This window comes from Pseudomyrmex gracilis, unplaced genomic scaffold (genome assembly GCF_002006095.1).
Source record: "Pseudomyrmex gracilis isolate BER0280 unplaced genomic scaffold, ASM200609v1 scaffold_353, whole genome shotgun sequence".
NCBI classification, from domain to species: domain Eukaryota; kingdom Metazoa; phylum Arthropoda; class Insecta; order Hymenoptera; family Formicidae; genus Pseudomyrmex; species Pseudomyrmex gracilis.
The window spans coordinates 1-17,729 of record NW_018020937.1 but is presented as its reverse complement, the minus strand read 5'-3'; the positions used below and the strand labels follow the sequence as shown (position 1 = coordinate 17,729).

At 41.2% G+C, this 17,729-nt stretch overlaps 1 protein-coding gene across 3 annotated transcripts in view; it reads right to left on the bottom strand.

The window, feature by feature from the left end:
* LOC109860246 (sodium/calcium exchanger 2) overlaps positions 1–16,097 on the bottom strand; it is a 47,839-nt gene extending 31,742 nt beyond the window's left edge. For all 3 annotated transcript variants that reach the window (XM_020439212.1, XM_020439213.1, XM_020439214.1), the window contains exons 1-2: positions 14,370–16,097; positions 11,369–11,641 (exon numbers count right to left, since the gene is read on the bottom strand). In XM_020439212.1, coding sequence (XP_020294801.1) covers positions 11,369–11,641; positions 14,370–15,721 — 1,625 coding nt within the window. In that variant the 5' untranslated portion in view covers positions 15,722–16,097. The remainder of the gene's footprint in view (positions 1–11,368; positions 11,642–14,369) is intronic.
* Between the last annotated feature and the right edge of the window lie 1,632 nt (positions 16,098–17,729).

The following is a 17,729-nucleotide window of genomic DNA, read 5'->3' as shown; positions in this document are numbered from 1 at the left end:
TCTCATTTCGAATAAAAAACTATGTACATCGTTTATCTTCTCAATTGCGTAAGTTAAATATTGTCCACATTTTATGGATTTAAAAGTGTTTTATATATAAACGCGATCTCTCTCTCTCTCTTTATTTTTATACTTATAAATCTCTCTATTGTTTAAAGAATTTTTTTACCAAACAATTACTCGCGAACCACATTCACAGTCTTTTTCATATTTACACGTTCATCTATTATTTTACAAGCTGAACAAACACATTGATTTTGTATGTGTGTGTGTGTGTGTGTGTTTGGTGTGTTCTCACTGAAAAAGTTTACGATAGAAACAAATGGTTCCGCCACTTTCTTTGTTTTCACTTTTGCGTGAAACGTTTTATCACCGATTAAAAAAACATAAAAGCCCTTTTTTATGTTCCTCAGTCGACAAACAGCGCGCAGTATTCTTTGCAAAACAAAAAAAAGGAGAGATCTGTTAGTGGCAACAAATTAATAGAGCTTCCCGAAAGCTTTTTTAAAATCGCTTGTCATGTGCGCTTCAACTCTTCACACAACTTGAATCTCAAAAGCTTAAAAAGTTCAAAAGCTTCCCCCATATTCCACCTCCGGCTAGTTATTCTTTACATCATTGTTACCGAAAGCGAAAGAGAGAAAGAGAAAGAAAGAGAGAGAGAGAATCTCTTCTTCTACAGCAGCTCGCGGGAAAAAAAATGAATTTTTTTTTTTTTTTTTTAGGTACGACAAAGACCTTTCTCCTCGTTTTACATCTCGCCAGAGCGTGTATATCACGTCTGTTCTCGGAAAAGTTTTGACTGACAGTTGCGCTTTCGGCGGGAGAAAACCGAAACGATCGTTTATCATTTTGCCGCAAATACTTCGGAGGAACTATAGATATTCTTTCGTGCCGCACCTCGCCTGGTGCACTTCGCTCACAGGTAAAACACAACACGTGCGAACAGACTTGAAAATGTCAAACATATGTCGTAGGCACACATCGATAGGTCGCGCGCGCATTCTCCCCGCCCGCTTTTTACACGTATACAAAGGGTGGCGCGGTGCGACGAGTGTGAGAAAGAAATGCGCGTTGAAGGAAATTTTTCTCACGTACACGTCGACATTTCAACTTTTTACGTCAACGCGCGGAGCTTCTTCGCAGCTTTTCATTTACGCTGACATTTGCAACCCATTCGTATGCCTTCGTTTTCGTTATATCCTTCAAACCGAGTATTAAGAGGATTGGAGCATTATTCTTTTGCTCGCTTTGGTGGAAAAATTCTCTCGGTTAGGTCTTCTTCTTCCGTCTAGTGACCTCTTAATAGTTGTTACGAAAAGACTCTCTTGGTAACTCATTTTCGAAACAGTTTTTTCTCTCTCTCTCTCTCTCTCTCTCTCTCTCTCTCTTTTTCTCTTTGCGTGTACCGCGTGAATTACGTAAAGTGAGAAAATAAATACATGTTTTCTACCCCGAGACCTTTTCCCCTGTGAATTTTCCTCTTTCACACATGTCACGTTTTCTGTGTTCAGCAATCGATTGAGCATGTATGTGTGTGTGTGTGTGTGTGTGTGAGTGTATTGAGGTTTCATAATATGCAGTTATGTTGGTAATATGAAACTGTACAAGTGCAGCGGAACGAAAGCTCGTTAAGGCGGAGGACTTCATTTAGTGGCGTTATAATTAAACCAGGTAATGCTTGTTATCTCTGACAGTGAAGCACCGTTACACGCGAGACTTAATCCGTGTTCATTCATATTGCGCATGAAACCGTCCCTTCCGCTTTTCAGTTCGCAATCTGTTTCAATCTAAATGTTTCGTTTCTTCAGCGTGACAATTAGAATCCCGCGAAACGCGCGTGCGCGAACTCGAATTGTATTTAATTGTTTATATCCGATTTGCCTTTGGGAATTCTAATTTGAAATACGAACGTGCAAAATTCAAGGTTAGAAAAGTTTTATGTAACTTCTTTTCCCTTGTCGCGTCGGACTCTTAAAAGAGCGCGCCCGCGGGGATATTTTTCTCTCTTTGAAAATCTTTGTCAATGTTTGCCAACAACTTTCCGCGTCTCATCTCAAATCGCGGAATCATCCACCATGGAAAATCGCGTCATTACGCCCGACGTGGACGAAGCGCGCCAATTACTCTTCGGCTCGGAAAAAATAGCGACCGCGATTTATAAATTCGCGAATCAAGAGAGAAAGAGAGAGAGAGAGAGTCGCGCCGAGTTTGCACTTAATTGCGAGTTATCCGGCTACAAGCGACGGCGGGCAAGCGACCTTAATGGGCCGAGATATCGTCTAACGCGATTAACCGACCCTTTGTGCTGATGAAGGTCTTAGGATCTTAAGGCAAATTGCATTACATCACGTGATTCGGTTGTGTCTTCTCGAAATGAGAATTCTTTCGCCTCAACGATTCCCCTGAAGTCTAAAAGAAAAAAAATCCCTCAGTTGAGCCTATCGTCTTTTCGAGTTTGTAAAGTAATTTGAAAATTACATCGGGATCACAGGGTCTCGAAGTTACCGATGAATTGCCATTGGAAAGTTATCGAACAAAATAAATTGTTTCGTATCGTTACCTCGCAGTTCTTTTTTGTTCGCGTTTACAGAAACGATTATTCCGACTCGACGGTGTTTCCTCGACGGATTATTCCTTGCAACAATAATCAGTTCCCATTCCGGTCTCTATACCACCTCGTTGCCCGGTGGTTCGTCTTCAAATGTGCATTAGCGAACTCCCGACGTAATGCTTCCGGGGTGAATCTGATTACGCGCCGAATGAATTTCGGGGTTGCGCGCTCGATGGGGTGTCCTCTCGAAAATTGCAATTGCGATTGCGTTCCGGAAGATCAGGAATTAAAATAATTCGCGACGACAACGAATGCGAAATGCACAAAGGCGGAGCATCGTTTTTTCAAATACATAAAACGTATTTTACTTTAAACGTGTGTATTTTAATGATCCGATCCGTTGTATATAAACAGAACACCCTGTATACATACGTGAAATGTTCGGATAGTTCGGTTTCTTTACTTTTATTCAGGGGAATGACTCATCCCTCATCCTGAGCGTGTATTGTACACATACGAATGCATCTTATAGCGGGAGAGAGCAGACATTTCGGAGAGGCACCACCCAAGCGTACCAAATAAAGCTCGTCACTCGAGCCCGGGTTGTTCTCGCAAATCGAAACACTATACGTCTCCCCGTGGTGAAAGAAAAATAAAAAAAAAAAAGTCCCTCGTTTTTGGAAAGACAAAAATACGAAAAATGATACGAGCAACGACGATTTTAGCAAAAATCGCGATCTCGCGTGTGAGTAATTTCTGGGAGAATTGGTTTTTTTTTTTTTTTTACGACACTTTTTATCTTTGATAATATTGCGTGTTGCGACAAATTAAGATACAGCGGCGAAGCCGCGTCTCGATGAAAAGGTGGTTCTTTTCAGCGCCGTTTAAAAATGTTTCGCCCCCGGCGTCTCTCGGTGACACGGGGGCGAGGAGAACGGCGACGCCTTTCTCCGTCGACGCCGACGCCGACGCCGTGGGGTCGATCCGATTGCCTTACGTGAGCCAAAGTAGTATCATAACAAGCATAACAGCCAGAGCGATCTCGGAACTGATACGCTCGAAGAGCTGCCAACACGCAGCGGTGCCCAAGAGACGGGCAAAACTTTGCAAATTTTTTATTTGTTTCGGACAAGTTTAAACCGATCAGATGCGATATACGTCGCGATACACACGGGAAATAGGATTTATTCATTCAAAGTTTGCTATGTGTTAACGTTCTGCTTCTAAGGTTTCGCCGTAGCAGTCTTTTTTTTTTTTACTATCCTTTTTTTACTCGTTATTATTGGATTTAATAATTTGACTTTAAAATATCGTTGCGTGTTCGAAAATAGTCACTTGATTATAAAAAAAAAACAAAATGTAAAACTTTTCCAAAAAAATTTTCTCAAACCCAGTATAGTTCGGGTTTTAATTCGCGTCTAGTCGCCGCCGCTGCTAGCGCGGCGCTCTTATTACAGAACACGTGTAAAAACCCGAGAGCTCATTAAAGCTGATTTGCATGAATTCAAAGTAAAGCCGCCGGATTAAATAACCGACAGCCACTTGGCACTTTCGCGCATTAATTAAATTAATTAGAAGTCGCGCGGAAACGCACAATGACAGAGTTTAAAAAAAAAATAATAAAAAAAATATGACTGATTATATTAAATCCTCTGTTTTTATCTTTGCTTTTTTTTCCTATTCTTGTATTTTTCACTTGTATCTTCTCTGTTTATTTGCGCGAGTGTGTGAATTTTATTTAAAAAATTTCTCTCTCGGAATCACACTCGTTGCGTTCGTGATTTTTCAGTTGAAAGTCCGGGGCTGTTCCGGAGCTTGAGGTCCACAAGAAGAACACGCGCGATATATATCGAAAATGATAGTGAGGTGTCTCTTTATCGAGGACAGATAAGTAGTTCCTACATAGTTGATACACGGATGAGCGCCGATGGGAAGGTCTAACTATACTATAAATAGCGTTAGAATATCCATTTAAGTCCGTACGCACGTTAAATCGATCGACCTCTACTAGCTTACAACGAGGTCTTACGTTACTGCCTGATAAACACACTGATCTCTCCTCTCTCCAAGGGGGAAACTCTTTACTTATTTTTAACGTTTTCAATCTTGTTTGATAACAACGTCAAACGCGACTCTAGCTATTTAGAATTTCAACTCGCACGTGTGAATTTATCCAAAATCCTCTATCAAAATATTCTCGTCTTTTCGTTCATCTATTACGCAAAATCAAATATATCTTCCGCATGCGCACAAATTACGTACCATGTAGTGTTTTGCGCCCGAATTTGCAAAATCTGCAAATACAAATACACACGTCATTGCGATTGTTTCCTCGTTCGTCGGGAAAAAAAAAATCGAGACGCCTATCTGTTTACCGAGTCGAAATTTTTAGAAATACACGTGCGAGTGTAAAAAAAAAAAAAAAAAATAGGTAAGCCACGTCTCATCTGGTATTCATCTCATTTCTCACCCCGAGTCTCGAATCTATCTGGTATCGGAACAGTCGATACCCCCCCCCCGGTTATATTTCCCCCTTCCTTCTCCAAATCCCGAACTGTAAGGGGATTTGCGGGAAATTGCGTGTCGCTGACTACTTGATATTCGTGACGATTTCACGTGACGGCAAATTGTTGTTGTATCTTTTCGAAGAAAACATCACAAAGTAATAAACACATATATATTTTATTATTTATGCAAATATACAATTTAACTTTGAAATGAGAAACGCGATAATTGTTGTAAACATTCGATTATTAAATTTCACGGGGGGGTAAATATTATTATGGCAGTTTTGTGCGAATTTATTCGAAATTTTGTGATAGCGTGACTAATTGCTCGATTTCATTATGAATTTATTGTAAAATTCGAGATAGTCGTGTCGCTTTCCGCGCGATTCGCGGCAAAAGTTACATTCGGTTTTGCGTTTAACTGCGCTAAAGCCATCTCTTGTGGCGTGGCGCGTTACCACATAATGTCCCTATTGCATCGTGTGTTCGTCGATATATACAAAGCGTACGGGCCATGTGTAAAATCGCAATGTAAATTACCGGGTGTGCACGTATATGTATATACCGGTGGTGTGTTACGTAAAACACATACACACAAACTTCGGAGATAAATAAACGTACCCTCCGTGATTTACGGTACCGAGAAATTACATTCTCGAGAAACTTTAGTTTTCGAGTCGTTTACAATTGTAATATCAAAATATATATTTCGGGCTTTTTTTCCACCAAAAAATCCATTTTGTGCGCGCGCAAACGTTCGCGTCGCCCCACTAAAAATAAAATAAAAAAAAACAAATCTCCGCAATGGCGCGCGAATTCTTATCGCGACAGAGTTTTATCGCGCGCACAGCTTTAACACGTCTCTCCGAATTGACGAGCGAAGTTCCGGTTTTGTTTTTCCGCGACGATACTCGCTAAAGCAAAAAATTTCTAAGCGGAATTTCGCCGAAGTTTGCGCACAGACATCGCGCGCACACTTTGTGCATTACATTTGAACATTCGATGCGCCGCGCTATATTTGCTCGAATATTGCACGTACCTATTGCCTCGGCAATCAAAACGGCCCTTCAAAGCGGAAGCCTACATCTGTATTTATTCATGCTCTGCAGCCCTCGGTGCATAATCGTTCGACAAATATTCCTTCTCATCCCTCACTCGTTCCCATTACATCTTGTTTCGCTCAGCCTGCAGCAGAGCCTGTTCTCGCGCGCGCTTCTAACCCTTTTGATGTGACGCGCAGTGTGAAATGCAGTCGAACGGCAAGAGGATGGGGTTCGCAGAGACACACTTTACGTGATTTTACATAAAGGCAATGAGTGGTAGTATTGCAATAAGTGGGTAGTACTAATGTGTGAAAAAAAAAAAAAAACATTGCGCGTAGCCCCAGGAAAGCACAGTCGTGCGATCCCATAAATGGGCTAAATGAGGGGTGGGAAGCCCCGAGAATGCTCTACGTTCCATCCCTCAGCACTTTCGTCATTCGGACGACTGCAGTACCGACGCAAGCTCGCGCTCGCCTCAACAATTGAATAAAATCTTTATCGAGCAAAGTTGAGTTAAAAAAAAAATCTTTACTAAATCTTACACACAAAGGCAATAAAAAAAAAAAAAAAAAAAAAANAAAAAAAAAAAAAATACGTTGAAAATCTTCAAAGATTTCGAACGTTGTGTAAAATCGCTAACGAATAAGAAAAACGTCGAACCTTCTTCGTCGAGAGATGGAAAGAACACACGTCTAAACTCCACCCACCAAAATCTCTTGTACCCTGTCTTCTGAAAAAAAAAAAAAAAAAAAATAACAACATACGTTGAACAGTGCGGTCGATTATTCCGACCATTTTTATGAGGTCAGAAGCAGAAGCGACGACAGAAAGTTAGCAAAACAGTGGCTAATGGAACGGGCAAGTTAAAATCACATTCGAGAGCTTTCGTCGAAATCTCTCACCACGTGGCATCGCATAATGGACGCTTTCGCGTCCCACGTGCGCAGCGTTAAACGAGACATCGGCTTAAATATAATGCAAAAAAAAAAAAATTAAAAACTTATTTATCTTGCATTAGTTTGCACTCGTTATCTTCTTGTGGCAGCGCGATTGTCGAGATTTTTAGATACGCAGAGCGTGCGACTTACACAAGTTACAAAACGCTTCTCCCCGTTTTCTGTCTTTGAAAAAAAAAAAAAGAAAGAAAAAAGAAAAAAAAAACCGTTTCGCTCGCACAAATAAAACTTTCGTCGAGATCGCGCTATGTATGTACGCCCGCGTTTGCTCCGGCGATAATTTTTTCTCCGACAATAACTCTCTCTCACAAACGGGAAATAAGGTAAAGACGCGGAGAAACCCGTGTCTAATAGGGTCGTAAAGGTAAAATCGCACGTTTCGCGCGAACGCGATGTCCATTATCGTTCCCCACTGACCTCGATATGGTGCACTTTTCATTTCGCGCACGTTCCAGGTAAGCACAAGGTAATATCAGCACCTGTGCGCGCTTGTTTTCTTATTGGACCTCAACATAGTAAGCTACTTTCTGTCACGTGAAGGATATTTCATCGTGAGCCACCTTCAGCGCGTGCTGAAAACAAAATCCTTAACAAGCCTCGAGCGATTGTTAAATAAAACATTTACCGAAGAGATAAAGCAACGTTATTATTTAGTAATTGTATATATACGTACACACACGGTACGATCAAGAAACCTCGTATTAAATATAAATCGCGTCACTTTGCTGGAAACTCTCGAATGCCCTTTAGATAAAAAAAAAAGTCCCACCCTCTCGACACAAGCAATTTTATATTTAGCAATGTAATATTAACCAAACCTTCTTAAATCGATATAAAGGCGGTCTCTCTCTCTCTCTCCCTTTCTTTCTCTCGCGCGTAAGCTGTATCGTCGAATTCGAGTTTACACAATCAATTCTTATGACCCACTTCGAAATCACCTTATGAAGAAACAATATACGAAAGGTATCTCCCGCGATCGCACGACTGTATTCTTATCTGGTCTTTGTAGGTCATTTTAGTAGAAAGACGAACTTGAAACATCTTTTGCAAACTCGGAATGTTAACTTAGATTGCATCGGAACAGAAAGTTTTCGATTTATTTTTAAGTTAAATACATATATATTTGTTTATATATATATATATATATTCGTTAGTCAAATCTTTAAATTAAATTTTACGCCGCGTTGTTCGGCAAAGCACGAATAAGGAGATTGCGAACAATCGCGAGAAATTAGAGAGGGTTGCATACATCGGAAACGAGTGTAACGATGGGATTGTTTGAGACACATAATCAAATTGAGAACAAGAACGGGTTCACGGGGGATCAAGAGAGTCTTACCCGCGCTTGCAAAAAATTCACACGATTTAATAATATAATTATAAAAAAATATTAATACCGAACGTAAAGGTTAATTAGACCAATAGATAAAATAAAAAAATTTTAAGTGCGCGAATTTTATTTTCTCAAAACCTATTTAATAAATAATATCACCGAACAACAAGTCGATTCGTTTATTTCCAACAAAGAAAAAATTAGTTCACCTCTCTCCGGTTTCTTATCTCTAAAAACTTCTATTTTTTTTTTTTTTATCCGTGAAGAGGCGACACCATCACCGATGCTTATCGAGATGATTGAGTAACATTATGTCTCCCGCCTTTAAGCGCGCGCCATATCTTTTTATCAAGATTCTCCGAACAGGCTCTTGAAAGCGACAGATCGCGATATATTTTCTCTCGGAAAGCTACAATTAAGAGAATACTGTTCTGTCGTATTTCTCTCACGAGCTTCTTCATAATTAATGTAAACAAAAAAAAAACAGATATTTTAAATTTCACAATTATTATTACTAATAATATCACTCAGATTTTTCATATTATTTTAATTTGCAAATGAAGTAACATAATATTTTATATCGGGCTATTTATGTTCGCGTAAATCTGAAAATATCGCGAATAAATTTCAGATTTAGCTCCGATTATCAACGGGAATATAATTCCACGATATTTTCATAATTCTGATTACCGCGGTAATAACGCTCGACTACTCAGCACGCAATTGCTCGTAGGCATGAATTCTAACAAGCTGTCATTGACCAATAGTCTGTGTGTGTATGTGTGTGTGTGTGCGTGTGGCCTATATATTGTTAAATACCATAATAATGATTTTGACACGTCGGAATTTTACGCGCTTTATTTGCGCAGAGACACGTTTGATATTCGAAACAGCTCTTAAAAATTCTTCTTTGTAATATCTCTATTAATAAAAAAAAAAATATTATCTCTTAAGAAATGACGTCTGATGTGTGTAATGTAATTGTGGAATTTTATCATACACACGCGTTTCGTGTGAAATACAAGATTCCAAACGGATGAAAGGGGCGACATTCTATTAATTGTCTGTCGTACGAGCCGCTAATTACTGATAAGATAGGAGTGTGTATTGTGTACGCTGTGTAGCATCGTGTATCCCCTGTTGTGCAGTTAATTCAGCAGAGACAAGCGATCTCTGCATTCGATCGGGCGTTATGAAATTTCGATAAGCATTATAATACAAGGTTTAGGTGGCGCTCCGTCTCTCATTGTTGTATATTGGCGAAAATTTTATTTATACGATTAATTAAACACGACTCTTAATTAGTTCATCGATCGATACGCGTATATATATATATATGTTTTAATAAAAATTAAAACCTACACACAGTTAACGTTTTTGTGATAATCTCGTAATAATATTGAAGAGAGCTCGGAGCAAAAATTAAAATAATATTTGTAACGAATATTGTGTACACCCTCGCGTGTGAACTCGAAGGTAACCGAGTTTCCGTCTTTATATTTAACATGCGATCCCCAACATTACTGTTTTCGGAATGTTACTGTGCAACTTTCCCGGAGAAGTAATTTTATACCGCGCTAATTTACAGAGTGAGCACACACCGGGGGGGTTAACATCCGGCGATCTAATTATCCGGCGCGAGTTTCTAATTACCGATCATGCCGCGATAGCGATCGATCCTTACATTGTGCTTAACCATTGCGGTTATAACATGCTCGCTACAAGCACCTTCGGTAACTGATACGATCCGATAACACCGTCTGATAGAACCATTTTGAACGTGTAGCAAATATAACAGATTATATCGCAACGTATTTTTCGTACATATACGTACGTTGAATTTGGGAAAAAACGGTGCGAAAACTCACGCGGGAGGCGGCGCTTCGTTGTGTACTTATTGATTAAAATCAAATAATCACATTGCGTAGTCTCTTTTATCACGTTGAAGTAAAGTCTTTTCTACATCGACCGGGTTTACGTGAAAGAAGATTGTTAGACTTCACAGTGTGTTTCATAATGCACATTAATCCAAAATCGATGTAAAGAGCGGCTCTCGTTCTTTCTTTGATCGGCACATTTCGTGTTGATGCTAAAGCAATATGTTGTTCGTATTTGCATACAACAGGACGAATAATAAAAAAAATTATATATCAACAGCAAATTAAACTAATTATTAAACGCGTTTTATTATCGATGTTCGATAACAAATATTGAAAAAAAAAAAAAAAATCGAAAAATGAAGTGAAACAGATTAATACCATTTTTATCCAAATAGATATCTTTATCCAAACAGAAATTGACTGACTCGCGATTTAACGAGAAACTAACAGAAAAATATTCTGACATTTTATGTGACTGCGCACCCACATACACGGTTTTTTTCGATTAATTACACGATAATAAACACACGCTTGCGTTTTCTCCTATATATATTTTCTCTTTCACCGTTTGATCGTTACTACATCGTAAAAATTTTCCTTCTGGCAGTGAATTTCCTATCGATCTCTCTTTACGACCCTACGACATTTATTTGACGCGATCTTACGAGCTACTGGATATTTTCTTCGTCTCGAAAAGCTGTGAATTATGAAAATCCTATCGATCTCATTTTTTCTTCATTTTTATACTCGCGGCACGAAAATTTATAAGAAACCAAAATATTCTGCGCTTTTATTTACATACTTCACACGTGTTCTCTCTCTCTCTCTCTCTCTCTCTCTCTCTCGGGGTGCTCTTTTCTGCTCTTCGACATGAAACTTCCTTTTCCTGAGCGAACATCAATCATTCAAAGAAAAAGAGATTGTTGATACAAGCTCGCCCTTGGAGTTAATGAGCTCGACAAGGGCGAGATGAAAAATAAAAAAAGCTACACGGTAAAAAAAAAATTAATAATTTGCTCCCTTTTTATTAATTAATCCAGCTTAATTATACCATTTCAGTTCAAAGAAAGAAAACGAAAGTACGTTACTACTCACTCCGTCTGATTGTCCTCGAAAGTTAGACTGCCCTCGATGTGCACGTACTGTTTGCCAGGTTTTGCGGTGCCCTCCACCGTGCGATAAGGGATGACGACGCGTCCTCGGGCCCCGCTGTAACGCACCACGCGCAGGGGATACTGACCCACGCTCTCCACCAGTTCCACATCTCTCTCGGGAAAGCCGAAGATGCCGCTGTGATCGTCGTCCAGGATCATCACCGTTGCCAGACTCGGCGAGACGAGCATCGCCGGTTGCGACACGTTGCTGAGTCTAAAAACGTCAGAAAAATATGATATTGACAATATATTATTTCATTATATCACAAAAAACCGAATCGATAAAAAAAGAAATGCACTACAGTCCGGCGCAAAATGCGACAGAACTAAAGTTACACGATGGCTTCAGTGCGTATGTAAATACGTCACAAAAGTGACATTTTTAAATTTCTTTCGTATCTATAAGCTTTTCAGAATGAAAGGTCAGTATCCCTCCTGATCTATAGTCGCGATAAGTGACCGGTCGTAGTTCCGGGAAGTGAACTTGTTTATAATCCAACAACTCTGTGTCCCCACGGTCGCTCGCGATGTTCGCGAGCAAGTGCGAGGCGACAACTATGTTGAGTACGCGAGCGTGATAAAACCGTTTTCGTATTGAATTGCCTCGAGACACTCGCTCGTAAACACAACAGAAATTCGAATTCGCGTGATAGCAACGCGATAAGGTTTGCGGCAACAGAATCCTTTGGAACTTTTTGTCACTATAAATCCGAGAGAAACAGAGTAATACAAATTAATAGAAATAACATTCATATACAATATCACATATTCATTTTAACTTTAAGTAATAAATATTTTGATATTTTTTAAAAAACAAATGTGTACTATAAATAATTTTTTTGAAGTCTTCGTCGTCTTTCAATTCGATGAGCGCTTTTGACCGAGCGTCCTGTAATCTGAAAGTCAAATCTCTCTCCCATTCTCTCCCTCTTTTCTTTACTTTTCATGTAAAAATGTTATTCCGCAGAATACTTTAATCAGATATATATTTATACGCAGATAGGCTGATCTGTAATTTCAATCTTGAATATTTGTCATTCAAAGAGAATTTTTATCCTCGAAACTTCTGATTCGTTGATTTTCTTTGATGTCTTTTCACAAGAAGATCTCATTGTATCCCTTCGGTTTTTTTATGTTTATTACGACTTTTATTATATTTTTATTTTACGTGAGCCTATACGTAGCGCAAATAAGAGAGAGGAAGAGAGATTTCGGTCCTCACACGAGATCGCGTGCGCAAGTTCTCTCTATGTGTCACTTGTACAAGGCGATGTTAAAATAATTCACGCGCACACGCGAGACACACCGCGAAAGCTATGAATAAAAACCAATGATGTTTAAATTCACGAATCGTGCGACGCGCGTGTAAAGAAGTAATACAGATCTCTCTCCTCGACCTACATCGTCGGCACAAATCGGTGCAAAACTTTATTATAAATAATCGACGCAGAAATGTAACAATGTAACTACTAACCGGGAACGGGAAGGAAAATTAACATCCGCGTGTGCACATTATTATTTTTGTGGATTTCCCTCCGGTCGAATTATCAAATGCGTTTATCTGAGAGCGTGAACACTCAACTTTTAAACGTTATAAACCGCGTGCGGTTTCCGCGCACGACCTCACGATGTAATCTGCGACATGCGAGGCGCAAACTATATAGCAAAAAATAATACGCGAAATATCAGGTCATCTGTGACCGAATCAACACGAGCCCCGTAATTTCCGATCATGGCGTGAAATAAAAAAAAAATCTATTCGTTCTATATTTGCGTTCTTTTTTTTTTTCTTCGCGTTATTTTACCGCATTTCCATGCCGCCGCGAGACGTGTTACGTCGATTTTTCGCGGGAGTTTCTAAAGAAGAGGAAGACTCTCTCGAGAAGACCGAGCGGCAAAAGAGAAAAAGAAACACAGAGATAAACTCTATATGTATGTACGTATTGAAAAACATAATAACGCGGTTGAAGCGAGCGAAACTTCAAAGCCGTGACGCGTGTAGTGTCACTTCTGTCGTGTCCTTTGCCACCAGAGTATGTGTTTTTTTTTGTGACGCAACAAGACACGGCTCCATCGTAATGTCGTCCCACATAAGTAGAGGCTATACTAATTATACTCGTTTTCACGTGACGTCATCCATTCAATTTTAGCGCGATCGCGATATTTATCCGAAGAAGAGGAAAGTAAAAACACTTTCAGCGACAGAGCGGAAAGATATGAAATTAAACGTTAAAATATAATTCTACAATTACGTACGATGGCAATCGACACCTCACATTTTTTTTCAAATTATCGATTACCTTGTTTTCAAATGCGCGTGCATCTCAGACATTTTTCCGACTTGTGCGGCGTACAAAGGGCGTCGTTAAGTGCGTCAGTTGCATGAAGAAAAACGGCCACGCTAATTGCTCCTAAAGTCCTTGATTAAATTGACGAGCGGCTTATCCACTGATCAAATTGCGGATGCTACTTGTTCGAATTCAATTGAATAATTGCCTCTTTCGCTGTTTAAATCGATGATCTGTGATCGCGGTGCACGTACGATGCGGCACAGATGCACTTTAAGAACCACGCCTCTTTCTGGCGAAATCGAAGCGCGATCGCGCTTTTTTAATAACGTAAACTCTATCTCAACGTCGGAAGTTCAATTACGTTCGAACAATTATGCGTAATCATCTATAGGAACTACTAGTCACTGAGCACGATAATTATATGAGACGTCCCGTCGCAGTTGCTAATATATATTTACACGTACAAGGAAATATGAACTTCTGACGATATTAAAACGTGACAAACAGTTTTGAGTTTTCGATCGATTAAACAAACGACAAAAAAAAAACGATTTCAGCTTTCGGTTTAAAAATTATTTTTTTTTTATCGAACAGTTCGTGTCGTTATGAATATTTGCAAGAAACATTTTTTTGAAACGGTTTCACACAAACCTGACGTAGAAATGTTCGTCTTCTTCGAACAACTCGTCATCGATGACCGAGAGTTGGATAGTCTTCTTGGTCTCGCCAGGTTCAAAGGTCAGAGTTCCTTTGGCGCTCACGTAATCAGATCCCGCTTCCGCGGATCCGTCCTCCGTGCAATAGTCCACGCTGCAGGGCTTGCTCAGATCACCTCCCGTCCTGGTGACACCCACCTCAAAGGTACCGACGTTCTCCATCACGGTGTAGTGGCCAGGTTCGAAAAACACCCTCATGGCGTTTACGTGCTCGATGTCAATGCTCTCGGCTTCCGCTTTCTGCAGCTCAGCCTTGACCTCGCTGAGGTCGCTCTGCGCTCTTTCGCTAATCTTCCTGCTGAGATTGCCAGCGCCCACCATCTTCCGGGTGGCCTGCACTCTGTAGAAGGCCCGGCTCTTGGGACCCTTGCCCAATACCTCCTCGTGCGCCATCACCTCGAGCTGCTCCAAGGGCTGAGTGGGATACTTCTTGCGCAATTCTCTCAGAGTATTGATGTAATCACGTCGGGTCTGCTCGAACTCCCTCGCTTCGGGGGAGTCGGCGTCGGCTAAGCGGTCCACTATACCGTGGAGACCATCTTGCTGCGGCTTGATCTCCAGCTCCACCCCTATTTCGGAGTCCCCAGACTCCGCCTGCACAATCACACCGCGCTTGTTCATCCGATAGCCCTTGTGCAGATACTTGTAAATCAGCAGTCGTCGGTCGGCGATGTAAGCCGTCAATACGGTGGCCGGAAAGAACAGGAAGGTAAGTATACCCTCCCAGACCTCCAGCACACCCGGACTGGTCACCGCCAAGATGATATACAGCCACACGTAGGCGAATATGCTCCAAGTGGCTGTGACAAAGAAGACGCGGAGATGCTTGATCTTGCGGGTCTCTCCGTTCGGGATCACGAACACGCACAGAGAGATGATAACGAAGAGATTGTAGGCGGCGGAACCGACAATCGTGCCCGGACCCAGCTCGCCGGCGTTGAAGTTCTTCGCCCAAATTTCTATAATGGACAATAAAATCTCGGGCGCGCTGCTACCGAGCGCCATCAAGGTCAGATTGGCTACCGTCTCGTTCCACACTCGCACTATGATAATCTGCGGTTCCCTGCCATGACGGCGTACCGTGAGCTCCTTCTCTTTGGACGTGATCACCTCGATGGCTGCCATGAAGCGGTCGCTGATGATCGACACGCCGATGAACAGATACAGTAAGAAAAAGAAGTACACTATACCCCGGAAGATGATGTCAATTAGATGCAAATTTTCTACCGGAGACCAGATAGGTATCATTAGGCCCGGCTCGCAGCGCACCGAGTAATTCCCAGACATATTGTCCGAGCTGTATTTTGAAAACTTTCTAGTAGAACTTCTTTGCGCCTTTCTAGCGATTTATTTGTTGTCTTTTCGGGGATGAAACTCCTCCAAAAGTCTCATTTCTCATTGAGAATAACTAGAGCGGTTTTACGAGCGGTTTTATATTTTTTTTTCACATCCGTGACTCACTCTAATATTTCTACGAGAATTTTCGTCACTCTATATCTCTTTCTATATTTGTAAACGAAGACAAAAACAGCAAAAACGGGTTGTTACTGTTTTAATACTCGAGGAAAACAACCGAAGCTTAACACTCACTGTTATCTTTTTTTTTCTTTATACTTTTATTATAATTTTCTTTTTTTCTCTTCACAAATGTTTCTTTCTACCATACTGAGAGAGAGAGAGAGAGAGAGAAAGAGAGAAAGAGAGAGAGAGACACTGAATAAAAAAAACTTAAGTTTTAATATCGAACGTGAAAATTCTGATAAATTCGATTCGATCTTTCCCGCGCGATATAAATGTGCTGCTTCTTTTTGCTGTCAAGGGGATGATGATGATGTATCGGTAACTCCACCAACAAACACAACCATATCAGCAAACTGCAATGTTTGATCAACACGAAGCTGACGTTTCTCTAGTCTCCTTACTGATTAACTTAATATTCTTATTAAGATCTTCGACATTGTTCTCTCATCGGACAGTCTCCAACGAATTTTTCTTTGTCTGTCTCTTCGTCCTGATCGTGTTCTCGCACTCACGCACGTTCTCTCACCCCGCTGAACTCGCTTTCCTCACACACACCTGCTCTCATCGGAAAGACACTAACTGGAACCGCGCGATCCACCCCAAGGAAGGTAACATCGGCGCTGGGAACCGGCTACCGAGGGAACCTACCGATACCACCGCGGCGGCGAGTTCCCATCACGAAGCGGACCCTTCTACACCAACGGGGTAGATAGAACCGTACCGGGCCGCGTTCGAACGAACACTGAAAGAGGAGAGAGAGAAAGAGAGGAAGCTAGAGGAGAGAGCAGCCAGACCGAGTGGGGAGTGGTGTCTCGAGCTAGCCAGACGCGGCCACCCTATCCCCTTACTTCCCCCCAACTCGCCCTTTAGCCTTCTCTCGTCTCGCTTTAGCCTCATCCTCGTCGGCTGCAACACGCCCGCGATATTCCCATCCTCGTTTACTACATCATGCCGACAGTATCGCCGACCTCGTCGTCAGCGGTATCTTCGTCTCTGTCCGTCTCGCAGCGTACTGTCTCTATTCTTGTCGACTTTACAGTACCGGCGGTATCTCCGTCTCTATTTCACTTCATCGCGTCGATGATGCCTTCATCCTTGTCTATTTTACCCGCGCGCTAACGGCACCACCACCCTCGCCGCGATTATATATATATATACGTATATATATATGTATATATATATTTTTGTTCTCGTCCGCTCCTACGTGCCGGCAGGTATGTTCATCTCTGTCGACTTTACTGCACCGACGCAACGTAACCCTGAGCTCGTTCGGCGTGGCGAGGCACCTCCGTCTTCATCGCGTTTCGCGAAGAAACGCCGCCGCCTTCCGCGTGTTTGCGCGCGTCCCTCTGTTTCGCTCTTTGTCACGCTTTACCACGCAGCCAGTAACTTGGTATTCGTTGCTTGTGCAAAGTGTCCGGAACGCTTTTTCTGTCTAACAACCCTACTTTCTCTCTCCCCCTGTCTCTTTCTATCTGACGCTTTTTTCTCTAATGTCCCCCTCCGTATTTATATCTTTGTCCTTATCGAACCCTCGCGCGCCACTTTACCCTCTTTTTTTTCGCGCTATCGCAAACGTTTTCTTTTTTCTCATTTTTTTTTTTTTTTTTTTTTTTTTTTTTTTTATCTTACAACCTCGAGGCGTTTCTCAATTTTATCTACCTAGTCTCGTAATACGGTTAAACGTTACAATTCGCAGTTTACTTGTGACGAAACAATTCCGGAAAGAAATTATTTTTCGAAGGAAACTCCTTTCTGCTTTAATCCGGAAATT